At 36.6% G+C, this 27,175-nt stretch overlaps 1 protein-coding gene across 1 annotated transcript; it reads left to right on the top strand.

Moving 5' to 3' along the window:
- ICE2 (interactor of little elongator complex ELL subunit 2) lies at window positions 1-26,916 on the top strand. The gene is made up of 14 exons (XM_009885793.1): window positions 1-99; window positions 1,962-2,229; window positions 3,344-3,463; window positions 5,111-5,245; window positions 5,581-5,697; window positions 7,207-7,366; window positions 9,462-9,646; window positions 10,145-11,102; window positions 13,515-13,693; window positions 15,118-15,247; window positions 22,448-22,532; window positions 22,628-22,678; window positions 23,735-23,993; window positions 26,725-26,916. The coding sequence occupies exons 2-14, from the start codon at window positions 2,155-2,157 to the stop codon at window positions 26,914-26,916; spliced, it is 2,646 nt and encodes an 881-aa protein (XP_009884095.1). The 5' UTR covers window positions 1-99; window positions 1,962-2,154.
- The last annotated feature ends 259 nt before the right edge of the window (window positions 26,917-27,175 follow it).

Here is a 27,175-nt window from a genome sequence, read left to right as displayed (position 1 = left end):
TTCACCAAAAAATGGCAGTGAAGTCTTTTTCTCACATGAAATTTATGAAAAATATTCACTGGCTCCGAGCCTCTCTGAACTGTGGCATTTATCAAACAGGTATATTCTGTTATATTTTTGTGCTATTTGTCATCATCCTGTTGATATATACCCTTACTGTTTTGGGGGGAAAGCTGCATGTTGTCCAGCGTGCAAGGATTTGTTACTGACTCCTTGGTCCAGCAGTTGGTCTGTGCTTTACCTATTGTGAAACCTCAGAAAGCAGGAACAGTCTAGGTTGGCACCTCTGGTCTTTCGTCTCTTCTGGGAGATGGGGTGGTATTTGGGGGGGTTTGGGATGGGGTTTGGATTATTTTTTGGGGGTGGTGCCTGTTGGTGTTTGCTTTCTCAAACCCACATTCTTAACTGGTCACCATAAGGATTCTGTAACCCATGAACCAGACCTAATTCTTTATAGAAATTAATGTCTTGCTGGGATTGTGTTCAGTTGTGTGTGGTAGAAGTAAATTTATAGCCAGAAGAGAGGTTGCAACCAGAAAAATTCAGAAGTTGATGGAACAGGGTTGTGTGGCCATAGTCAAGAGGAAGAGAAACGGAACCTGTTGGGACAAATGTGAAAATAAAAGCTAGAGGAAATTTGTCAATTTTTATATTGGGGTTTCTGATAGATATTTACTAAAGTGTACGTTCTCTCACCATAGAAGCTGCGAAGGCAGGTTGCTGATAAAATGAAGGGCAAAAATTTAAGCCGTCAGCTCAAATAAAGTATAATGCTGTAAATATGGACAGAAAAGCTCTGTCAGATTATTTTGGTTTGCACCCTGATGAAGACTGTGACAGCACTGCATACTGAAATGATCTTGATGTGCTGCCATTTCATTCAGTGCTGAATATAACCAATTTAAGCTGCTAGAATTTCTTGATGTTCCTACATTGGCATATCTGAGTCAGCATCTTGTCGCTGCTGCAGCTTAATTAAATTTGCCAGTTTGTGCCACGAGGATGGACACATTCTTATATTCAGAGAGACAGCTGTGAAGTATTATTAAGAACTGTGGACGTGATACTGCTGGGTTTGAATAACACTTGAGATGTTTTCTACTGCCGAAATCGTATCTTAAATATATGCTTTTTCCAAGATCAGCAGTTAATGTTCATTTTGTTAACCTTAAAAATTTTCTCTCCTAAGAACAGTTATTTTAAATAGAGCGGGGCTAAGGTGTCCTTCATATACTGGAGTTGTTTTAAGAACTGGCTTTATAATGTTACTTTTTTGTTGTTGTTAGGGCAGCTACACCCCTTGCCTTAGCTCCATATTATTTTTGGCAACTGATTTCAGAATTGTTTAGAGTGGAAAATGAAACTCTTGAATTGTATACTCTGGTTTTAGGAGTTTCTTCATTGAAATCCAGAATTTCTGTTGTTACAATTACGTAGTTTTAATTTACTTCTTTTACAGTGAAATAAAGGCCTTTTCTAGTTAAGTCATTCTCCTTTACTATCATATCTTTGATTAAAAGTTAGACCTTTCTGAGTGCAAACTGTTTCTGAACACCAGCCACCAGTGAATGACAAAATGTTGAGACTCTCTCTATCTTTTTGTTAATAATGGATGTTTCCAGAACAAAGAATCAGAGTTTCATATTTAGCTTGTCACCTCAATATTGAGTATACAGACTAATATATACACCATTGCATTTAAAAAATATATAATTTTTTTTTCATCTTTAAACCAGTGGCAAACCTGCTGTTGGTCCTAACGGTTAGGCTGAGTGTGCAGGTGAAGTTTCAGAGTAAGAAAATTCCTATGACATAGACTAGAAATTGGGATAGTACAGTATCTCACACTGCATTTTGCTGGATTTGGAGTTTAGGCTTGCATGACTGCCTTTATTAATTCTAACAAATATTAATATTTATGTGAAAAGTGTAAGTTCATTCATTTATTACTTTTCTTTCAGAGAGGCAAAGAAAAATGCAGAGGCGTTGGCAAACCCTTCAGAAAACAGACAGACTTCTAGTGTGCAGGCTGCAGATCTGGTTGAGGTGGAGGCTAAAAGCACAACTGATGATCATCCTTTACCAGAACCTAGACTCCCCTATCCATTTACTTCTTGTTTGACTGAGAAGGAGCAGAAAACATACTTATATCTGATGACTAAGTACTCAAAAAAAGTCAACCATTTTCAAGTTAATGCAGCAAATCAAAGAGAATTATTCACGTATCTGGTAAGTTTGCATATGGGTACACAGAGGGAGTCATACACATTTTCTGTTACAAACAGGGAAAACGTAGCAAAAATGTTTTTAAATTCAATTTGTTGTAATTTCCTTTTAACTTAGTAGTATGAATGGTAATAAAGGTTTAAAGTAATCAGGATAACATATTTAATATAAATTGAAAGTATATTTGGTTATTTCATTGAAAGTGGGTGGGTTTTCTGTGGATTTTTTTGTTCTGTTTTGTTTTTTAGTAGTAGTCCAAACAACTGATGATAAGTGTAGATCTTTGATAGCTAATCAGACACCCACCCACCCCCAAGAAAACCCACGTTTTTTTTATGAGAAGGAAGCTAAAGTGTTGGCCTTCTGTGATTTTAGCATTTCATAATGGCACGTAGCAGGCTTGTATAATGTTAGGAGATGAATACATTTTGATGTGTTCTTTGACAGCATGCTGTAACGGGAACTTTCTTCAGTAGCATGTGAGGGGACCTGTGCGTTGACCTGGGCTTGCCACATCAGTGGTTATGGGAGTAGAAAGGCAGAGGTTCACACTTGCTGCTTAGTCTCAGCAACGTTGTTTAAATAGTGAAAGGCTATGTCTCATATTTGTTGGAAGTATCATTTTAGTCGAATCCTGTATAATGTAATTAACCAGCAAATGTTTTGGAGCCATTGCATTTGGTTTTCCATACTTCCTTATTAGTGCTAATTTCTTTGTTTTATGCTGTAATAATGGGAATATCATTCCCGGGCAAATCAGTATTTTGTGTGTTGTTGTTACTTATAATATAATTGCTTACGTCATGTAAACTTGCTCCAACAATGTCTTGTAACCTTACTTTTTATAAACTACCAGTGTATGATCAAAAGATGCTTGTTGTTTGTTGGGGGGTGGTATTTTGTTGGTTTGGGATTTTTTGTAAGGAAATGGGCCTTGCAATTTTTTTTTTACTTAAGTGAAACTCTAAACATACGCAAAGACTTGCCAAATTGAGCAGCAAGTGGAATCTGTGCCCTCCCTCATACTGTACTACCTCTCTGGAAATTTTGCTGGTTACATACGTAGCCTACAGGATTCCATTCTGTCTTTAAAAGTAGATTTTTTCCTTCCCCCCAGCAAATGAAAGAAGTAGTAAACAATGAAATTGCAGAATTTATGAAATTTGCCCAAAACGCTGCAAAAAGCTGCGCCAAGGATTATGATGCCATCTCTGAAGATGCAGTACGTTATACTGAGGTAATTACCAGTACTGTGTTTAATTCCTTCTCTTCTTAAATAATCATATTGGAATCATGATTAAGATACTTAGGAACTCCTCATGGGATCTGATGTTCCCTGAACTTCTGCTGGTTCCATGTTGGGATGAGACACGAGAAATCACCGTTTCCCTTATGCTGTGCAGCACGGCTTGGCCCACAGTTTATTGTAGCCAATAAGATAAAATACAAGTGAGGTCACTGAATACAATACTGTACAAAGATTTAGTCATCAGTTAAATAAATGACATCTTTATATTTGGGAAGGGTGAAATTGCATTTTAAGTGTGCCATTTACGTTAACGAGCTGCTGCTAAATGTACACTACTGGACAGAATGTTAAGCTTTCCTCCACAGTAGTATGTTACAAAGTCACTTTAATCAGAGGTTACTCAGGCTTTAATCATAATAATCTGCAAGTTCACACTGTGTTAAATACTCACCTTGATGACTCTAAAATCAAAGATGAATGCAACTTCATACATCATTCTTGGTTTAAGAATTCACATTTCAGGAAAAGAATTCCAGAATACAGGTTCGTTAAACTTTCCCATCGGTGGGTTGGCTTGCTCTTGCTTGTTTTCCTCGTAGTGTCTTGCCTTAATTGAAATGGACTACTTACGTACTTTTTGCTAAATTTTAGTCTTTTCTAGTGAGTGCCACATCACTTTCTTTTACAGAATAAAACAGAAAAATAAATGAGTTTACTAGAGAGTAGAGCGTTTAGTTAAATTCAGAAGGTTTGCTTCTATTTCACCATAACACTTCTTATTACATGCTTTTACATGCACAAGATAGGTTTTTGTCTCCCATTAACGCACAGTTTGGGCACACGTGAGGACAAAAATCTTGCTTTTTTTCTAAAAATTGGGATTGGCTTTGTAATTTTATATCTTAAACGTGTGTCTGTTTTTCTAAGCGATCTTTTCGTCTGGTCACAAAATGTGTCTCCAAACTTGAAGTCCTGTTTATAGTTAAGTTGATATCCTGAGTTAAAAATGGAACGGAGGCACATATTTAGTTTTAAACAATACTTGCAGAAATAATTCATTCTAGTTATGAAATAAAACTTAAATGTCTCAATTTTTTCTGATATTGGAATTATGTATTTATCTTAGGATCTAGAGTTGACATTAAAGCAAGTTTCAACACATACAGAATCTTCCTATATCTTTACCTTTGCGCCTTTTACCTAGGCCTAGGGTAAATTAGGTAGTAACACAAAAAATACTAGTCCCTCTAAAAGCCAAGATAAAGAAACTGAAAAGAAAATAAATATTCACACAGTTCAAACTGTAATAAACTTTTTTTTTTTATAATTGGTCTGAACCTGAGTGCATACATTGTTAGCTCTGCATATGACGGGTTGAAGACAATTTAGAGTATGTTTCAGTTCTGATATCAGTGAATGTAAGATTATTACAGAGTCATACTGGTATCTTTAACTTTTTTAATACTGTCTCTGACTGGAAAAGTTGAACAAGTCTGTTAACAGTAATCTGCTAACTATATCTGTATTCTCTACAGAAAGTATATGCAAATGCAACTTGCCATTGCAGAAAAAACTTTTAAAAATGAAATTCTTATGAAAAATATAAATGCATAAACTATTTTTTTTTTATGTTAGGAATTATTACGTGCTTGTATTGGACATGTGCAGAAGTATCCTGAGTTTTACACGCTCCAGGAGATTATGAGTATCATGGGAGGAAAGTTTCATACACAATTGACCTTTAGGCTGGAAAAAAATCTTCTTGCAATGGTAATATCTTATGTATACATATTGGGTTTATGTTATTTTCAAATAAGCAGAATTACATCTGGATTATATTATGCAAGGATTCAGGTTTTTTAGGAGTATTATTCAGTGCTTGGGTTAGGGGTTATAATTTACAATTAAAATTGTTAATGAAAACGTTAACAAAATTATTTTGATAGTAAGGCTGTTAACACCCTTCACTGTATGTTTGCAATAAAAAGACTTTATAATTACTTTGTAATGCACCTGCATAAATTCTTAATATTTTTCATTTAAGAAGTGCAATGTTAAGTCAGCATGATTTCAGTTATTTTTTGAAACTGCTTGATTTCTTCAAGGGTACGGCAAGACGTAGTAAAACAGATTTCCCTGCCATGCCTGTTCAACTGCCTACAGATTATAAAACTGTTACATCGATTGTAACGCCAGAAAAAAAGGCTTCTATTATGCACAATGTAAGTAACCTTTTTACTGTCATTTTTAAGGCGTATTTTATAGAGAAGAGCAATTTTGTCCTTTTTATGTGGCAGCATTAAGTTTTTGCTTTCCTTTTTTTTTTTTTTTCCGCCCTAATCTTACACATCTTACAGCATAGGAACATATACTCTATCATTATTTGATTAGTATTTCATTTCTAGCAATCACACTGCCCTCTTCAAAAGTTGGACCTAGTGCTTCTTGAAGGGACTTCTTCTGTTCTCATGAAATGTGAGAGTTCCTTAAATTGGAACACAGTCTGTGAAATCTAGGTAGAATTGTTTATTACAGTGTTATTCCTTTTAAACTTTGCTTTGCAATTTCTAAGCTGGGCTCTGTGTGTGTGTGTATACATACACATGAATGCATATAGGTGTAAACACTTATGATTTCAGAAAGAAGTCCTAAGGGTAAGAAGAAATATTTCAGACTGTCTAGTGTTCTGAAAAGTCAATTAGGTTAGCTTGCCCTGGGAGTTTCTTTTGCTAAACAGCATAAATTCCATAACCGAGTTGAACAATTTTTAGATTCCAGTCCACCTTACCGTTAAATACCTGATGTTGCTGTTTGTGTTCTTCCACAGAGAAAATCAATGAGTTTTTCCTTCTGTAGAACTTGGGGTTTGTCACTGTTTATTCCAGATAATTTGTTATCCACTAATTTAAGGAGTTTGTTCACATATCAAAAACCAAACTTTCAACAGAGGCACTGTGATTGCAGAGACACTTTTGCTTAAGGAAGTAGCAGAGGTGGCACAGGAGAATGATATATGCCTCCAGAGATGCTATAGCTATAAACAGAGAAGATTTCTGATGATGTCTCAGGTGGCAGAAAGAAGAACATAGCTAGATTTTTCTTATTTCTCTCTCACGCTCCTCAGTGCTCCTGGGCTTCTGTTATCTTCTTAGTCCTTGATCTTCTCCTCCCACCTCATGAGCATTCCCAGCCTCCCTCTCTTCACGGAAACCTGTACTCATAATGTTTAATAATTTTATCATTTCAATTTTGACTTTCTGTTCTTCGTGGGTTTATATTTTTTTTAAGATTCTTTATGTATGATCTTTAATACTTTAATGTCAAATGTCTTTATTGTGCTACTACTTATCTCATAAGATGATCTGTACTATATGCGTAAGTGAATCTCTTTTTTTTTTTTTTCTTCTGCAATGCACTCCCGTATTTCATGATCATCCAAATTCTTATTCAACCAAGTAATTCAAATTAATGGGAATGAACTGTAAGATACAAGTTAAGAAGATATGTTTTCTTATGCTGCAGGGTGGATGTGTAAGATTCAGCCAAAAACCTTCAGGGGAATTTTTTGTTTTTTAATTTGATACTGAAGCCTGACACTGTGGTGGTATTTGGGCTTTGGAGTCTGGGGGGTTAATACCTGTTTGTTTGGGTTTGGGGTTTTTCTTATGAATTTAAATTTGTATGTGCATTTTTAAAAAAAACTTTAAAAAAATAACTTTTTTTCTGTTTAGGATATTAGTTCAGACTCAAATGCAGAAAAACTTGCTTTGAAATACTGTCCTCAAGTTGTTTTAAGTAATCAATCATTATTTACTTTACTGAATAATCACGGACTAAACTACAAGGAGCAATGGGAAATTCCAGTTTGTGTTAAAATTATCCCTGTTGCAGGTATAGTATGTTATTATTATCAAAATTATGGTTTTGTCCATGAAAATCTTTATCTATTCTCATAATCCTTTTTGAGCAGACTGAAGAACAGGAAATTAGAAAATCCAGTAAAACCAGCTGTGGGGAGGTAGAAGGTAGGCTGGTTTAGTTCACACAATAATAGAATAGTTTAATTTTGGTTTTATTTAAAAAAGAAAGAAGCTAAGGTTAATGAAAATGGTAATCATAAGCTCAGATTTTTACCTTTTCTGAAGAAGCAGCATGCTAGAATGCAGCTATAAGAAAACAGTATCTCTCAAGTACTTACATGTTTTTAATTTAAGGAATCAATCAAAGTAATAAAATTTGACTTATTTAGTTCACACATCTTAAAGTGCAAAAATCTGAATTAATAGTTCTCAGCTGTCATCTGGTAAGGAGTCAGAGACCTTTCTGTTGTAAAGAAAAATGTTTGGTTTCATCAAAGTTATCGTAAAAAAAATGAACTTTAAAAAAAATCCATTGCTATAGTTTGTCCTCGGTTTTCAAGGAGGAAAGCTGATAGCAAGGTCATTTCGTAGTTTCCTACACCTTGTTTCACCTTGTTACTGAGAATAGTAACAACCTCTAGAGGTATCACCATTAACATTGAATTTGGACATACAGTTATTTTCCACTTGGAAAAAAAAAATCAGTTAACTGTCCTTTAGGTTTTCAGGACCGTAAGCTCTGCTCCTTGCAAAGAAAATAACTTCATGAAGCTGTTAAAATTATGAAGTGAACTGATTTCAAAAAGCTAAAAAAAGAGAAACTCTGATGTATTATGAAAAAACAAAGAGCAAACATTTTCTGGAATTAAAAGGACCTATTTACATCATAGAATAATGAATAAAAAAACCCAAATGTCCATGGAGATCACTTTTCCCAATTGCAACAAAAAATGTTTTGAATAAACTGATTAACTCAACTGAACGCTATACTTGAGTTGGCAAGCATTCCATCCATAACCGTTTTTTTTAAATACACTAGGGTTTTTTTTCATGATGAGTATTTATAATGGCTATTGCCTTGGAATGTCCATGTTGTGTGCATTTCACACAAATTATGTAGCAGACTTCTGCAAAGGAGTAAATAAGCGGTCAAATATCTGCAAATCTTACAAATTTTGCACTTTCCTACATAAAATTAAATTACTTTATCTGTAAAGGTATGACTCCTTTTATATCACATTTACAGTTTTTAAACTTAATTTCTAGATTCAAAGTTAACACCTAAAGGGCATTCAGAGTATGTTAGCAATATATAGTGTTTCTTGAAGGGCTTCCTCTCTTCTTCCTTTTCCGCCTTCCCTGTAACCCACCTCTTGCATTAATTATATTTTTTACATCCGCACATATTTATTTTTTCTAAAACTGTGACACTGTGTCCACCATCGTCCTTTGCATTCTGTATAATATTGGGTGGGGTACCGCTGTTATTTTTAGATGAATCTATGGATGATTCATATGTAAGCGTGTTAAGGTGTAAACAAAAGAGTGGAGCAGCAGAGCCTTGACATAGTTATTGATTGAAAGAAACATAAACTGCAACCATTGCTTTTGGGCAGTAAGACTTTAAAAAAAAAATTATTTTTTTTAGGTTCATCAAAGGATTAAAAAGGTCCTTCTGGAAAACAGAATACATGTATTGATATAGTGTAGTATAATGAATCCTAAATTCTTATTTTACGAATTCTCTGTTTAGAACTGCATTTCTAATATGATTGACTGTTAATATGGTGTGAATTGCTGCTGCAGTATCTTAATAATTCACACTGTATCTGGACATACTTTTATTTTCTGTTGTTAATGAATGAGATGATAGTTTTTCATTTCTTCTAGTGTGTATGTGGACTGGAGTTGCCCATAATTGGAAGTTGAAAGATTTATTATTTAAATTACAGAATCATAGAATTGTTACGGCTTGAAAAGACCTTTAAGATCGTCAAGTCCAACTGTTATCTAACTCGATTGCGCCCACTTCTAAACCATGTACCTGGTTTAGAAGTGGGACATTATATAACAATCTTTCTTCCTTTCATTTAATATGTACTTAATCTCTTTCCGTTCTTGAAAAGGTAGCAAACCAGCTAAAGTGGTTTATGTTGATTCACCTCTGATGAGAAAAGAAATGACAGTAAGAGAGAGGAACCAAGTCTTCCATGACATTCCAATGGACTTCCTAGCAACTAAAACATCTTATGTTCCAATTTCTGATGTATCGATGGACAAACCAGCTGAGGACAATCTTTTTCAGTGGGATGTATGTAGCTTCACCTCTTTTTAAAAACAAACTAAGCCAAAAAACTATGTTATAATTCCTAAGTTACTTGTTCCGTGATAATAAAGGAAAACTTAGGTCTGCTGTTGGTAGTTTTTCTACTGCTGAGTTATGAAGCCTATGTTTTAAAATGCCTGTCTGGTTCCTTTAAATGCTTCTATTACATCAGCATCTCAGCTTTAATGTTTATTTCATTAAAATGTATTTTGATCAGTTTATTTATGTGGAAAAAGTTCTATGAGCTTTATTTCTCTTTTGAAAGGCCATTCAACTCCTAGGACTTAAGATATTCCACATTAAGCACAGGATTATTTTTTTTTTCTCAGTTACTGCCCCTCTCTCCCAAAGTCAAAATATGGATAGTAGAACATTTTTCAGGTTTTCAGTTTGACAATGTCTCATTTGTGATTAACACATTCTATTTCTTGGTTTGTTTTATTATTTTTTTTTTTAATATTATTTTTTCCACCCTATGTTAAGACGTCTTGTGATACCTACCAGTACAGGAAGATTCCTCTTCCAGATGACACAGGGATGGACTTTGATTATGATGTTACAGAACTGGAAACTTTTGGAGCAACTGTCAAGCTCTCAAGAACTTCTAAAATGGAAAGTACTCTTCCTACAGTTAGTAACACTGCTAAAGTTTTATCACATGTCCTAAAAATGGGGGAAAAAAATACTCCCACCATAAATAGTGGAGATGAAGAAGGGAAAAACACCATTTCTGAGCAAGGAGTTCCAGCAGGTGCCAGCATACAGCTTCCGTCATTAGATGGCATTCTGTGCTTCAGCCCTGAAGAAAATCCGTCTGATAAAAGCTTTAATTCAGAGGAGGTAGGACTAAACAAAGCACAGCATGTCATGACCAATGAAGTATTGGACAACGAAACACCATTAAATACTCTATCTAACGCCGTTAGTGACAAGAAAGAGTCTGATGCTGCACAAAAAAATGAGACTTACAGTTCTTTGTGCAGTAGTGACACAGATGAGGAGCGTTTGGTAATTGATACAGAATGTAAAAACACTGATTCTTGCAAAACAACTGTACCAAACACTGTTTCTCATACCTCAGCAGAGACTGCCAAATCACCTTCTCCCACCCACATTCCATTAGCAAGCATGACTGATGGCTCAGATACCGTGGCCCAGGGAAAAAACGCCTCCAGAAAGCGTACAAGAAAGTTGTCCAAAGAACTTGATCCTGTCGGACAGATTTTGAAAATGCAAACTGAACTTCTCAAGTCACCCACCCTAAAATCTCATGAGCAGCCAGTGGTGAGCTGTGATAATTCTAATGCTACACCAGCTCATGTGCCTCAATCTCCAAAACCATTGGTGACCTCCAGCACAGAAACTGTGCCAGCCCCTGCCTCAAATCCCAACAACTCGTCTAGAAATACCTGGACTTGGCTTTTTCAGGGAGTGCCAAAGAGTAAGTAATTGTGTTCAGTAAAATTTCAAATTTTCAGTAAAATTTAACAGAAAAACATTTTAACTCCTTCATCTGAAGAACATCCTAATAGTACCTCTCTTAAGTTTACTTAGAGATGTGATGTAATTATTTTTTTTTAATGATACCTTCTCTGTGTGAGAATTACTGGCTTGCACACACAAGGGAGCATTTGAGGAGTCATTTGTCCACGGAGATGAGTGTGAAAGTGAAATATTGTTTTACTTTAGAGAAACAAAATGTTGTTATACATTGCTGTGGGTATTTCAAGTAGGGTCCCATTGGAATTTGTTCTGGCCTTAATTGTATTCAGTATTTTGTTAATAACATGGATGTTGAATAACAAGCACACTTCTAAAGTACATTGGGATATTGCTGAGACAGAAGCAGATACCGCAGGATAAAGAATAGTATACTGGGACCAGTTTGGCCACCCTGTTTTTCAGTTTAGATGGAGACAAACTGAAAAGAGTGCCGAGAACAGAAAGGCTAAACAAGACATTCGTTACCTGTGAAGAAATGCTAGGTTTTTAAGCAAGGAAAAGAAATCATTTGTTAGTGAAATGAGCTACTTTTCCTCAGAAATTCAAATATTTGAGTAGTCTGGTCTGCAAAAATAGTTTCTTCTCTATCAAAAGTGGAATCATTTTACATTTTCTGTAGTAAAAAAATGTACTCAAATTATGCAATTATAACTTGAAAGAAAACTTGAGATTTGGATATCTGAGTTCTGAGACTCCTAGTTCAGTTGCTGTTTCTTAGCTCCTAGCAATCTGTTCTAGAAGATTAATGAGGACTTGCTATAAGCCACCTCTTCAAGTTTTCAGGCATTTAGCTGGAAATTGAACCTGTGCTACACCCAGACTTCAGCCAAGAACTAGAAGTCTTGAAGATCCTAGGGACCATGAACTTTGAGGTTTTTCTTACATGCCTGAGTTGTTTCTGAACTTTGTACAACTGGAGTTAGAAGCACTTTATTGTGTTAGGTAAATTGACAGGGAACCAGGCAGGTTGCATCAGGACGGATACTCTTTTTCTCAAATACTTAATTCCAATTAATCAGTGCTTTTTGGTGTGAAAACGTGTTTTGCTGGTATTTTCTGACTAGCTGTGCACTTGATCACATAGGAATTAATCTTAATTAATTACTTAATCTGTAATGGAAAGAGTTAACACAACTAATTCTGGTTTAGTTGAAATTGTGTTATCACTTCCTACATTTTTATTGATTTAACTGAGTTTTAGTAGTCACTAAAAGACCATGTCTCATCCCTCAGTTTGAAGGGTTGAGCAGCATGGTACTCTTTCTATTTCTCCTTCTCTTTAAAAGCCAGAGTATGGAATTCAGGTGTTTGATAATAGAAATATTTTTTTCTCCTTTTAATAGAGGTATTGAAACCAATATGGCTAAGATGCTGAAGTGTGACTGTGAAAGAATAGAAAGCATAATTCTACAAATTGAAAGTTCTATAACACTCTGATAAACCTCTATGCATGTCTTTTTTTTTTTTTTTTCTTTTTTCAGAAACCAGAACTTAGTTAAATGTTTTACCAACAGAAAATTATTTCTGGTCACTTGGATGATCGTATCTCATGCAGTATACATTTATTCAAAGATGCGCATAAACTCTAAATTTAATGTTAAATGTATTTATTCATAACACCACAGCAATACCTATTTGTAGTTGTAGTTTTGACACATATTTCCACATACCTGCAGGACAAAACCCAGAACTGGATAAATTTTCAAAAAATAATCTCAAACAAGTTGGAGGTTATTCTTGTTTATTTTAAATGTTTTGTTAAAATATCTTTAAGGGATTCAGGGATGTTTGTTAACCTACCTCAAAGCTGCACTTGGAGATGTAATAAGTATTTCTTTTGAATATGCTAGTATTGAAATTGAAGTTGAAGCAAACTCAATTTGGAACAGAGACTTATGCTACCATCCAAACCTGAGGCTCGAGTTATGTCAGTAACTGATAAATGGATGGTGACTCTCAGGAGACATTCATTGTAAATAAAATTTTTGTCTCCTTTGTGCTGAGTGACTGTGGCTTAAAAAACAGCCTTTGAATTCCATTTGTACAAGAATGGAGTCTCACAGCTCTGTTTGTATAAGAAATCTAATGATTAGGATAAAATGTGGGAATATGTAAAAATATCCTTTAAAAAAGTTATTGCAGACATTTTCCAAATATTTTTTTTAATACATAAGTGAATTCTTGTGCCTAATGAGACAGTTTTCACCCCAAAATCTTAGGAAACAAAACAGATCCATAAACAAAAAACAAACACACACCAAAAAACTGTACTCCAAGAGAAAAAAGCTAATTAGCATCACGGTAAAGAACGTGCAAGCTTGTCATTTTCTGTTTTATTTATTTTCTAAAGGAAAGCTGCCAAATGAACTTCAGATGCTTGAAGAAGACCCTTCAGAGTATAAAGCACCTCAGGATGGCAACCTTGTGTATAAGCTATTCAGTTTGAATGATCTGTTGTTACTTGTGCGTTGCAGTGTGCAAAAAGTGAAGTCGTTGCCACGATACCATAAGAAGAAAAAAGCCCAAAAGGTACAGATTTTGCTGTTCGCTTTTTTGTTTTGTTTTTTAAAACAGTTGTGCTCAATAGCATCTCTGGGATTCCCACTCCTTCATAGCATTTGTGTTTTCAATCAGACAATTAGTACATTTAATTGTAACTCTATAGTGTGTGTCTTCTTTAAGTAAATGAGGGGAAGAATAACTTGTGATTTCTTTAAACGTACTTGATTAGAAGATAAGCAAGTGTGATTCTACATTTCTTACTACAACTGCATTACAGTAATATGCATGGGTAATTATACTCATGTAAACTAATGTCAGTCTGAACTATTCTTAAAAGTTAATGCAGTAATTAGGTTTTTGGCCCAAGGCTTTGAGAATGTTCATGATCATAAATACTTTCAAGCAGGCTTCAGCCTTGCTATTATGCCTAGTTAAGTAGAGAAATAGGAGATAGAATGAACAAAAGACACATTTAAAGATAAAAAGACTTCCTAGTCATTCTGCTTGAAAATACTATAGTATACATCTTAGCAAGTCATTTGTCTTAAGGAATAAAATGCTTTAAATGCATCTATAATCCAAATATTCCTTGTAACATCAGGAGAAGAAAGCTTATTCTGGAGTCGTGAGTAATGTAATTTTGTCAAGAGTTCTCGGAATCATTCAACAAATTTGATGTGGTATCTCCCTCCCCAGAATACCAGAATTATGGTAGGCAGGCATTCTGTGAGGTGCTTATGGCTTGTTGAAATGGAAATAGATCTTTGTAATGCTGATTACTTGCTAAGATTCTGTGCTCAAAATTTTATTTTGAAGAAATACCATCTCTTTGCTATTGATCCACTGTATATAAATGCCTGTGAATAGCTGCTTAGTTTGTTAATAAAAAAACAAGCACTGTTTATTTTTTAAAATTCGTGCTGAAATTTAAACTGTGATTTGTCAGTGAGAAAAGTCTTGTATTTTCTGTGTTAGTGTTAACGTGCAAAGGTTAGCCTCTGATTTCAAATGAGAGTCCAAGCACTAGCTTCTAATTTCACGTGAGATTCTGGCAAGGAGTGGCAGAATTCCACTAATAATAAGCAAATCAGAAATATAGTAGTTTTTTTCTTAAATTCCTGCAGAGGGCAGTAGAGCACAGAAGCGTGAACTTGAAATTAATTTAGTCCCATGGAAAAATTACTTAGCAGGAAAATTTATTATTTATAAATGCCTGTCTAGGTTGTTGGTTTTTTTGTCCATTTCATCTTCCTCTATATAGAGTCTCTGTAGTCCAAAAGTTATACTGTGGGTTTCATAGAATGTGAACCATCGCTCAAAATCTGTGAGATGTCTTCGTTGCTTCAGTTGTAGTGGAAGACTATGATAATTATCAATTACAAAGTGTAATTCAATTGTGGACATTTTTTGGACTGTGAGTGCTGATTTTTCTTGTATCTTCACTTTTATAGGTTACTCCAATATTCCTGTTGCCAAAACTAGAATACCAAGCCTACTACGGTGTCGAAGCTCTTACAGAAAGTGAAGTATGTCGGTTGTGGACAGAGAATATGTTGCATTCTGAATGCTTATTTTATATTGGTAAGTTCATGTGTTGATTTTTGCTTAAGAAACACGTAGGTTTAAATATTCATAGAATAAAAGAAGAGAAAAATATGTATTAAAGGTATATACTATATGTCTCATGACATATGATCTCATTGGCATCACAGAGTCATGGTGGGATGACACCTATGACTGGAAGGGATACAGACTCTTTAGGAAGGACAGGCAGGGGAGACGAGGAGGGGGTGTCGCTCTCTATGTCAGTGAACAGCAGGAGTGCATGGAGCTCCATCTGGGGATGGATGAAGAGCCAACCAAGAGCTTATGGGTCAGGATTAAAGGACACACAGAGGCAGGTGACGTTACAGTGGCGGTCTGCTACAGGTGACCTGACCCAGATGACAGAGCAGATGAGGCCCTCTATAGACAGGTAGGAGCAGCTTCGCATTCACAGGCCGTGGTCCTCATGGGGGACTTCATGCACCCCAATATCTGTTGGAGGAACAACACAGTGGGGCACAAGCAATCCAGGAAGTTCTTGGAATGTGTCCATGACAACTTCCTTCTTCAAGTGGTAGAGGAGCCAACAAGGAGAGGAGTTAGTGGGGAATGTCAAGCTCAAGGATAGCCTTGGCTGCAGTGATAATGAAATGGTAGAGTTTAAGATCCTTAGAGCAGCAGGGGAGGTGCACAGCAAGCTCACTACCCGGGACTTCAGGAGAGCAGACATTGTCCTCTTGAGGGATCTGCTTAGTAGGGTTCTATGGGATAAAGCACTGGAGGGGAGAGGGGGCCAAGGAAGCTGGTTAGTATTCAAGGATCACTTCCTCCAAGTCAGGACCGATGTATCCCAACAAAGAAGTAGTCAGGCAAAAAAGCCAGGAGGCCTGCATGGATGAACAAGATGCTCCTGCAGACACTAAAAAGCAAAAAAGAGGCCTACACAGGATGGAAGCAAGGACAGGTAGCCCGGGAGGAATATATAGAAACTGTCCGAGCTGCCAGGGATGAGGTTAGGCAATCTAAAGCCCTGATAGAATTAAATCTGGCCAGGGACATCAAGGGCAAGAAAAACTTCTGTAAGTATGTCAGTGATAAAAGGAAGACTTAAGGAAGTTGTGGGCCCTCTCTGGAAGGAAACAGGAGACCTGTTCACCCACGATATGGAGACGGTTGAGGCACTCAATGACTTTTTTTCTCTCAGTCTTCACTGGGAAGGGCTCTAACCACTCCGTCCGAATTGCAGAAGGCAAAGGCAGGGGCTGTGAGAATGAAGGACTGCCCACTGTAGGTGAAGATCAAGTATGAGACTACCTAAGAAACCTGAAGGTACACAAGTCCTTGGGACCTGATGAAATCCATCAGCAGGTCCTGAGGGAATTGGTAGATGAAGTTGCTAAGCCGCTTTCCGTTGTATTTGAAGAGTCGTGGCAGTCTGGTGAAGTTCCCACTGACTGGAAAAGGGGAAACATAACCCCCGTTTTTAAAAAGGGAAAAAAGGAAGACTCGAGGAACTGCAGGCTGGTCAGTCTCATCTCTGTGCCTGGCCTCCTGGAAATTCTGCTAAGGCACATGGAAAATAAGGAGGCAATTGGTGACAGCCAACATGGCTTCATTAAGGGCAAATCGTGCCTGACAAATTTGGTGGCCTCCTGTGACAGCATTACAGCATTGGTGGATTAAGGGGAGAGCAACTGACATCATCTGCCTGGACTTGTGCAAGGCATTTGACACTGTTCCACACGACATCCTTGTCTCTAAATTGGAGAGACATGGATTTGATGGATGGACCACTTGGTGGATAAAGAATTGGCTGGATGGTTGCACTGAAGAGTTGGTGTCAATGGCTCAAAGTCCAAATGGAAACCAGTGATGAGTGGCATTCCTCAGGAGTCAGTACTAGGACCAGTGCTGTTAAATATCTTTGTTGATGACATGCACAGTGGGATTGAGTGCACGCTCAGCAAGTTTGCCATTTTTTGGTTTGGTTGGTTTATTTTAATGAGTCATGTACAACATGAATTATCGCAGTAGTGATAAAAATATTTCTTGATGAAATGTGAGCTATACATATATTTTATTATTTTTAAAATAATTTTAAATAAATTTGTTATTACATTCCAAATTAGAAGACAAATAGAGGATCAGATGTGTGACTCAGAGGATACTGATTCCTTGGCCTTTGAGCTTGCAGTATGGGAAAAGGTCAAATGTTATTTATTTTTCTTTGCAAACAGGCAGTAATGTTCATATTTCTACACTGATAACATATAGACAGTTAAAATACAAGAGAAGAGGAAAACCAAGCAAGATAGGGCTAAATCAAGTTCTATCGTTCAGAAATAAGAGAAATTGCCTGCTTTGAAAAAAAATGCACATGTGTCTCATGCCTAAGGTACTGGAAATAATTTTCTGGGTTTGCAGAAATGAAATTCCTAACAGGAAGAAGAAAAATACGTAGCATAATGTTATTGAAAATTTCTTCCCATAGCTGTGACATTCCTCAGGAGTTCTGAACACTGGATGATCTTACTTAAACAAACACGTTTTCCATTGTCCATATCTAGTTTATCCATGAAATTTAGTTTCCTAGTGTGTCTTATGACTTGAAACGTCCCTGTCAAAGGGGTGGGTTTTATACTCCTTATCCTGTATCATGCAGCAGATGGAAACAGGAGATGATGTAATAGATTCTATGAATGGGAAATAACATACATTCAGTGAGAATGAAGCGGGAAACTACAAATCCTGTGTAGACGAGATAACAGCTGTAATTTAGAGCACAGAAAATAAAAAGACAATAAAGCAGGGATAAAAAGAATGGAAATATTAGCAGAAAGATATCTTAACTTCTAAAGGCAATTTATCCAAAATCACATAAACCAAGCACACTAGAAATGCAGCATTATGAGGAAAGTTTCACTAACAAATGTCCTGTAGAAAATGCTATATTCCTGTTTGTACAATGACATTTTAAACGTCAGGAAAGTTTTTATGTCTATTAGGTTACATATGTTCTGTAGAGAAATGAAAATGATGCATATAAAGAATGTTGCCAGCTTATTTTAACAACCCTTTTGATATATGGAGAGCTCTCTGATACCAATTATCTTGTAATTAGCAAGGTTTTAAAAGGGGAAATCTGCAACAAGTGGTTAGTCAAAATGTATTTTAGAATATGTTTGGCACTTGCTACAGAGTAAGAGCAATCCTGTTTGTACAGAGAATGAACATTCTGCGGTGGGTACTGCCTTGATTTCCTGATGTAAAAAAAATGCTCTGTTTTTCATGGTTGTTATGGCAACAGTTGTGGCCTGTGGTTGCCTAACCTTTCCACTTGTGCACTGAATTACACTTGTGCTGTTGGTGGCTCACATCAGAATACTATTTTAGAAATGCTGAGTTCTCTCTTTCCTAGTTTTTCCATATGAACTTTGCATCCTATCATAGAATTATAAGGTTTATGTGAAATCTAATGTATTTGAGGTGATAGTTTTGCTGATTGCATCTGCCTTTGTCTGCTCTCTGTATTTAATGGAAGTATATGTTTCTAATTTTAAGTTTTCAAAGCAATATTTGCTGTGGTTTTTCCCTTCTCTAAAGGAAAATCCTCACAAAGAGATAATTATGCACACAGTTCTCCATTTCTAATTATATCTTAACATACAGTACTGAAGCATTTCTGCTCTTTTTTTTTTTTTTTTTTTTGAACAAGCAAAACAGTATACTGAATTGCACTGAAATTTGGCCTGCTGTAGGCAATTTTATCCACATTTTTATTAATGTTTCCAGAGTCACAAGCAGTGTGAGGAAACAGTGAAACTATAGAGAAAGGACTAATCTGCCTACAGAGCACACAAACTGAAAGAATGCCCGTCTATCTAATCTCCCATCAGTTACAGGATACTTAGCATATGGCTTGCGCAGAAGTTTGCAGACAGCTCATCCAGCCAACACCCCTTTTTATAGAGGCTCTCAGGACTGCAGGAGAAGGCAGGCTGCGTGCTGCAGGAATTGTCCTGGCGTAAACAGCCATCCTCTTCTGATACAGAGGTTCCGCAGTGTCTCCTGTGTAGATACCTGCTGGCCATGGAACGGGTGCGGAGCCCTAGGCTGGCAGGTTTCGGTGGCCTGGCCTTTGACACGCTCGCTCTGTTCGTGTGCTTGGGAGAAAAAGTCGTCAGGATTGAGAAACACTGGTTATTCCAGTGGTATTTGTTTGTCAGCTCTTGGATGCGCTTCCTCCAGCAGCAAACCCTGGGGTCCACAGGGATTCTCCTTTTGTGATCTCCGAGGAAGCATGGGATTACTGTGGGTTGTCACTGTCCTGCACAGTAAATTAGTGCTCGCAGCATGTGGGGCAGGCCCCTTCTCACCACTATTTAAAAAAAAAAAAAAAAAAGTCTGCTACAAATGCAGAGTTGGGACTCTCAGCGTGTCACCAACTTTTGATACTGACAGAATATGCAATTCCAGTAGACAAATCAGGGACTGCAGATTTTTGGTACTACCATGTAGTTTCTAATAGAGGTAGGTAAAAAAACATACGCGGAAGTAAACGATTCATTTTATGAGAGAGCGTCTAGCACAGCTTTTAATAGGAAACTGTTACTGTATTCTACTTAGGGATTCTTTCTGAGCTCGTTGAGAAATATTGCAAGGTAGCTGTGAAATTCTGCATTTCAGTTTGTATTTCTGGCAGCTGTGAAAAATACAATGTTGCAAAGGTCCTGGTTTAGTTAGAGTGCTCTTTGCAATAGAAAGCTTTGTCATGAAACTCCAGGGACAATTCTCTGAGGGTGATAATATCCCTGTACTATGAATAACTTAAAATGGAGTGAATATGTCATTCTTGTTCATTAATCTGATACCTGAAAGTAAGACTACTGCTATCACGTGTTTGGTGTAAGCAGAAAGACAGACTTGACTTCTCAGATTGTGCTATAATTTGAATTATTTTAAGTGAAATGTCATGTCCTATAGTCAAGGATTTTTTAAATCAACCACAGTAGACCCATAAACTTACTGCTCTTTTTAAATTTACGCCACAGTATGAGTGTGAAAGTATGGAACAAATGTTTGAAAACTGTGATCTTACCGTTACTAATACAGTACCTACAACTTGCATTCTTATTCAGACAGTTCTGCGACTGTATAGGTCTCAAGTGAAGCCTCTAAAATTAAAGATCTGAGCATGTAGCAGACCTCAGTGTTAAATTGCTTGGGAGTTCTTGGATCTTGAAAAAACTTAATTCACTGTCTCAAGAATCCTTTGTATTGCCGAATAAGTATGGATGGAAAGTTCTTTGGACCTTGGGCTGTGCCCCATAATTGTCCAGTGGTGTTCTTCAGTGTTGTATCGTTCTGTGTGGCTGAGGGAGGAATCTCATCGCTCAGCACAGTGACTCAGCAGTGCTGCCGGCTCAGGAGATGAGTCGGAAAACAGAAGTGTAACTATGGCAAGAAATTGCAAGGAGTGATATTAAGTTGAATTTTTAATTCTTTATGTTCTCAAAGAAGGTTGTGATTGTTTGCACAAAAGCAGAGATATTATCATCAAACAAACTTAAGAGTGCTGTTCCTCTTGCCAGTAGAACACCGTGCTCAGTTGTTGGCTTAAGTCCCCTTGCTACTCAGATAGGAAATCCTGCATCTGCAAAGGGAGTAATCTCTGTGACATGTTTCCCAAATAAGACACCGTACTTGATTGAAGCAGTAAATGAAGTTGTGATAAGCTTTGTTGATTAATGGGAACATCTTACCCTGACTGTTATTCACTTACTTGCATTAAGTGCCTAAGCAAAACTTACTACAAAAAGAATAGTTTACCTTCAGTTGAATAGAATAATATTGGCCTTTAAATAAAGATTATTTGAAAAATGAATTGGAAAGAAGTACTTACTGTATGCGTAACTTACTGAGTGTCAAGTGTTTTCAGTCAGTCACTTCTCAAATGTAAGATACAGTAATATAAATTAGGTGCGAGTAGTTAATAGATATTTTTTTCCCAGCTGTGCTGTCAATGATTTAAGAAATGGAGAATTTTCTGCTTTGAGGAGCAGCTGATAAGGAATGGAGAACACAAGCAGATTTTTATTTTTTTTTTATTATAATGACTTCAAGTTTCTTTTCCTCTAGTCAGCAACGCAGAATCTTAAACCTAGCTGCTTAGTCTTGCACAAAATACTGATATCAAGAAAGGTAACAGATGTACAGTGTTTAAAAGAAATTAGTTGTCCTAGTGCATTTTTTAAAATTTGTTAAAATGAGAGTTCTTGGTCTTCTTACACATCACATAACAAATTGCTCGTAATGTTTAGCTTGGAATGCGAAATGTTTTCGTTTAGCAGTTTTAACTGTACAGCTGAAGCACTTACACTTCCTACAAGAACAGATTTGTAGTTAGGCAGTAAATTCCACTGAGTAGGTTGTATCTTATTATGCTGCCTGCTCCTCATTCTCCTTGTGAGACCTGGAATAGAACAGATTTCTGGAAAAAAAATCAACATGAGAGGGAACCTGAAGGAAAGGCATGGTCACCACATCAGTGCACAAGCTGTGCTAATGATATTTATTGCTTATCAAGTGAAAATGTAGGCTAAACTCTTCTTGTCAGCCTTTATTTTAAAAACCTGGTAAAGAGAGCTTTGAATTGTTGCTATGTCAAAGACAAATAGTCTTTCATGATATGCCATGAATAAGGCCTGAATTGTAAAGTGTAATTTTTCAGGTGAGGGAAAACAATCAAGAGATGAAGGTACAGAATCCCCAGAAAATCGAATAACACAATTGTTCATATAACATATCAGGATAGAAAAACAAGCATATTAAACTTAAAAGTAAATTTGTTGTAAAATATAAACTTTCATGGTCTGTCCAGTGAGTAAACATAGTGACAAGGATCAAAAGAACTTGAGGATATATAAACTAACTTGATGATACTAAGGCCATGATAAAATGAGGTTGTATATCTCAGACGTCACCCAAGATGTAAGATTTGCTGGAATCATGGGCATCTCTCTGATTTAGAAAGACAACCCAAATATGGATATCTGTACTTAAAGCAGCTGTACATTTTACTTATCGTTATTGTGCAACATTGGTAAATTTTCACTGTCCTACATGGTAAAAGAGCAAAATTTTTTATTCCTTTTAAAATGCGTTAGGTCTGCAAATTATGCTTTTGCGTTTGTTCTTTTTTATTTTTAGTGTATTAATGGAATTAATATTTTTCAGGACGTATTGATGCTTTTACATCAAAGCTTATTATGCTAGAGAAGATTTCTCCAGAAATTTTAAGAGAAAAACTTGGATTGATTAAGTGAGTATTTTTAGTAGGGTTTTTTTAGCAATGAATTTGAAAGCCTAACAGGCCTTGCAAGTTACTACTTTTGGGTTTTTTTTTCTGTTTTACAGGCCTGCGAATTCATTAAATATACTTCATCACATTTTGAAGAAAGTGTCAGAGTAAGTGCTCCATTCTTTTTCATTGTATTTATTTGCAACGTTACTCAGCTCATCCTGCTTCTTCCGTAGAATGCTTGTCTGCTCTCTGATTTTTATTTCTTCAGATATATGAAATATTTTACAGATCATTTTACGTCTAGCATAGCATAATGCAGTACTGTGTAAAAATCTTACTAGGATTACAGGTTTTTTATAAAGATGCCAAAGAATAAGAACTTGATTTTTATGAACTACTTATTCAAAAGAGGAGACCAGACGCTTCTGAGCTGGTTGAACAGTTCACAGGAGTGAGTTGTAGTATTATGTATGTAGGCTGACATTTCACATTTGGACTTCTGCCTTTTGTTAGTCTTTTTGCGTAATCTGTAGAAATAATACTGTTTGTGTTCCCTTCTGCTTAGCTTGACTTACAACAGCATATGTCTTTCTCTGTACAAGGTTCCAACCTTTCTCTTGCTCCTTCCTTTTCTTTATTTAGCTACTTCAAGGCTTTTGGTCTGCAAGTGTCTTTTAATTGTTTTGTGAAGCAGGTTTCTTGCACTGTGTGTGCAGCCTCTTAATTTGAATTACAGAAGAGTTTTCCCACACTTCATAATTTCTGTAGCTTTGTGATTTGTGGATAAGATTTTCGATATGGGCAGTTGGTTGACATTTATCTTCCTGAAAACCTGTTTAATCCTGCATGTATTTAAAGCATATCTGTTCTTTGTGGCTATGTCCATATATGCATTATGCTTTGTAAGGCACTGGTTAAAGAGTTAGTTTGCCAAATAGGCATGGATTTTCAGTGTATGCTTAAATATGTTGTTGAGTATGATGACAATCAATACATTGATGATAAATTAATACATCATAAACACATGAATTAGTATGTATTTATCAATACAGTTTAATTCATGCTTTTTTGTCCATAGTCTTTTTATAAAAGAGGGACTGATAAGTAAATATGGAAAGATGGTTTGCTTTTGCATTAAGAACTTAGCAGCTATCCTGATCAAATGAAACAAAACAAGAACATTTAAATAATGTTTTTCATTTTGAACTTTATCTTTTTAGTTTGCAGGAGGGCTCTTATTTATTAACTCATGCTGCAGGAGATTCATCAGTTGCAATCTACAAGAGTTCTCTTGACAAGACAACAAGAGCATCATATAACTTACATAAAGCTCATTGTGATTTGCCTACTGTACCTGCCACTCTTTCAGTCCCATGGGTGCCACTGGATCCCAGCCTCCCTTTGCCCTATCACATGAATCATGGAAGAGTTCCATGCACCTTTCCACCTGCACCCCAGGAAACCATGTGGAAACAGAAGGTCAGTATCACACTTGATGGAAAAGCAGATTATCAGTTTTGAAATAATCTACTTCAGTCCCTTGGATATGTAGCTGGTATATTTATCTCTCATCTTTGGGGGTCAGAAAGACCCTTTAGAGTTTTGGATTCACTACCAAGAATAGGAATGCCTTTTTCCTGAAAAAAAAAATCAGGTGAGATTCATCTCACCTAGTTTTAAGTATTACAGTATGGAAAAATGACGTTTAAGATCATTGTCCTGTTAGCAGAGGGAAATGGAAATGGGTTTAAACTGGAAGAGGGCAGGTTTAGATTAAACATTGGGAAGAAATTTTTTACTGTGAGGGTTGTAAGGCACTGGAACAGGTTGCCCAGAGAGGTTGTTGACACTCCATCCCTGGAGGTGTTCAAGGCCAGGCTGGATGTGGCCTCGGGCAACCTGGTCTGGTGGGAGGTGTCCCTGTCTATAGCAGGGGGGTTGGAACTCGATGATCTTCAAGGTCCTTTCCAACCTAAACCATTCTATGAATATTTTGTAAGATGCATCTCCACATCAGGGTGGGCCTCTTAAATAGATTATAGGACTCATGCTGTAGAGTTGTCATTTTCTCTCTAATGACTACAGGAGTAAAGGTGATTAGCACAACTGTAGACAGGTAAGATCAGGTAAGGCAAATTCTACTATCAGGTTCTATTCCATTGAGCTGCACCCAAGTGTTGGAGGTTTTTTTAAATACACTTTTTTTTTTCCCCTGTTTGATGGCAAAATTCTTTTAAAATGAAGTTTAGCATCTTTAGTGAGAGCTAATAATACTTTTGGAGAGCAAAAAGAATGTAGCATTTGGTGTAATTAAAAGCTTTGTAATTTATAGGCTTGCAGTACAGCTGAAACAGATACAATATTTGCATTTATAAGGATTTTCTAATTTTTCCTCTCTGATGGTGCTTTTTGTTGATGTACTTTTTCTTCAAACAATTTCAGGAAGGAACTTTTAACCTGTTTTCCTGTTTCTTTCAGTCCCACCTTCATCTCCATTTCTCCCTCTGGCTTTCCCCCTGATCTCAAAATCTTGAACTTGTTGGGCTATTTCAGCAGAAACTGACATGTCTTGGAGGCCTAAGATATTAAATGTTAACCATCTTAGTGAAAATAAGTAGCCAGGTAGAGGAGAGGGATCCCGGTGAGTGCTTCCTCTGTGGAGACAGCTATGAGCACTCAACTGTTTGATATTTGGGTATTTGATACCCAAAATCTCATGCAAGCAAGACAGGTTGTAAGCAAATCAGCCACACCAAAAAAAAAAAAAAAAAAGAAGTCAGAGCTTTTACGTTACTAGGTGTGGGATAATTGTATGGCAAGACAGAAAACCGAATGACATTACTCTTCACTGAAAGTTTAAGTTCTTGCCTCAGTCCCCTTGTGCCACTCTTTGAAATCTTTCATGTCCTAATGTATTGATTCCTGATCCCAGTGGCTAGGGTGGAGCGTCTTGGATCTGTTCTTGGTTGTTTGTCATTTTAAACAAAGCTCATGTAGGGATAACAGTGGTTCCTTGCAGCAAAAATAAGGTTTCCTTTTGGCCCTCTAAAGTATCTTTGCACTGTCGGACAAATTGCCATCAACCACCTGTCTCTGGTTGCTCTGAACTCCTTCACCTTTGAGGAAGCTTCCATTGCAATTCAGGTGGCTTCCCTGACAAACAGAAACTTACATTCTCGTTGGTATGCGGTTTCCTATGCAGCAAAAGAATTGTAATAATATATATGCAATACTGTTTCTAAAATAAGAGTAAGATGTTATTTTTTATAGGGGCACATATACTTTGTCTAGAGGGATAGAAGTACCTTAATTTAGGAAAATGCGATTTCTGTGTCTCAGATGTAAATACAAAATTGTGTGTGGATGGCTTTCTCCTTTTTACTGAAAATGATCAACCTTACTCAGCATTTATATTGTGCATTTCTTCAGAGTGCAGTTAAATCTAAAGAAACAAAATGTTTTAGATGTTTGAATGTGATCTTTCTTCCAGACATCATTAGGATAAGTAAAAATTAATATAGTCTAAAAGTCACTAACATCTGTTTTTTGTTGCTGTTCTTTTTAAAACAGAATAGAATTTATTACAAGAAGAAGAATTAATTATCTGCATCTAAAGAAACTTTTGATAGAAATGTTGTGGAAATTTTTTAAGAATCTAACCTTCTTTGTAATTTATGCTGATGACTAAGTGATGCATATCATGCTTTGGAAATTTCCCAAAGATCCCACCCTCAGCTCTAATATTTTGAACAGGTAGTACAACACTTTAAAAGTAAGAAAATTTTCAAGCAGTATTTTTCTTCAACATAGATTTACTCATTTATGTAAAAGCCACACGCTAGCTATGCCTAGCTTAGTGGACTGTGCTTTTCAGGCCCAGTTATATGATTTGGCCACATCCTGACTTCAGATGAGGGCAAAATATGGTTGTGCATCAGTTCCAAATTACCTCATGCACTTTGGTTTCTGCCAGAAGGAAGGAAATCCAGGCACGCAGACAGCAAGAGGCAGGATTGGTCTGATCCCACTGGTGACAGGAAGACCAGCTGTGCCTGTCGCCCAGTCCAGATGTGGCGTGTGAGTGTGGCTGGAATGACAAGTAGAAGGCAGTTCTCTGAAGGTAGTTTATGTGGTTTTGCTTACTACAGATTTAAGATTATTAATTCTAGTTTGTGGTGTTTTTTTTCTATTCTCTCCCATATATGCCTAGATGACTGGGGCGAAAGGACAATCGGACACACCCTATGAGGGAAAGCCCGTAGCTATGGAAACCAAAGGCAGTCCAGCCAAGCATGTTAGAAATGAAGGTGTGGCTACAAAGAAGCTGAAGAAGAATTACTGCAAACAAAGAATGATGAAGAAAAAGTGGAAAATGAAGTACAACAAAACGCAACCGAAGTAGAAATAGCTGAACCGTGCTGTGATAAGTGTAGCCTGGAGAAGGACTAGGCGAAACAAAAAATCTGGGGCTTTCTTGTAGCTTTAAAGGAGCTAGAACAAGCTGGCAGGGGAAATGGCTGGCATAGTTGACACATTGTATAAACCTTTAACCCTGTTTTACCTCAATGGACACATTCCAAGTGAAAATCTCAAATTCAGTCAGAGGAAAAAAGAGCTAGTGTCTGCAGCTAAATTTTGGGGACAATAGTATCTTCTGTTGA

This window comes from Charadrius vociferus, unplaced genomic scaffold (assembly GCF_000708025.1).
Source record: "Charadrius vociferus isolate BGI_N301 unplaced genomic scaffold, ASM70802v2 scaffold325, whole genome shotgun sequence".
NCBI lineage: Eukaryota > Metazoa > Chordata > Aves > Charadriiformes > Charadriidae > Charadrius > Charadrius vociferus.
This window is presented reverse-complemented; position numbering and strand designations above follow the sequence as displayed.

Excerpts from the sequence above, each read along its gene's own strand:
- ICE2 (XM_009885793.1), top strand. The coding sequence starts at position 2,155 with ATGACTAAGTACTCAAAAAAAGTCAACCATTTTCAAGTTAATGCAGCA. Across the intron at positions 9,647-10,144 it reads ACAATCTTTTTCAGTGGGAT|ACGTCTTGTGATACCTACCA; the intron begins GTATGTAGCTTC and ends CCCTATGTTAAG. Across the intron at positions 23,994-26,724 it reads AAACCATGTGGAAACAGAAG|ATGACTGGGGCGAAAGGACA; the intron begins GTCAGTATCACA and ends ATATATGCCTAG.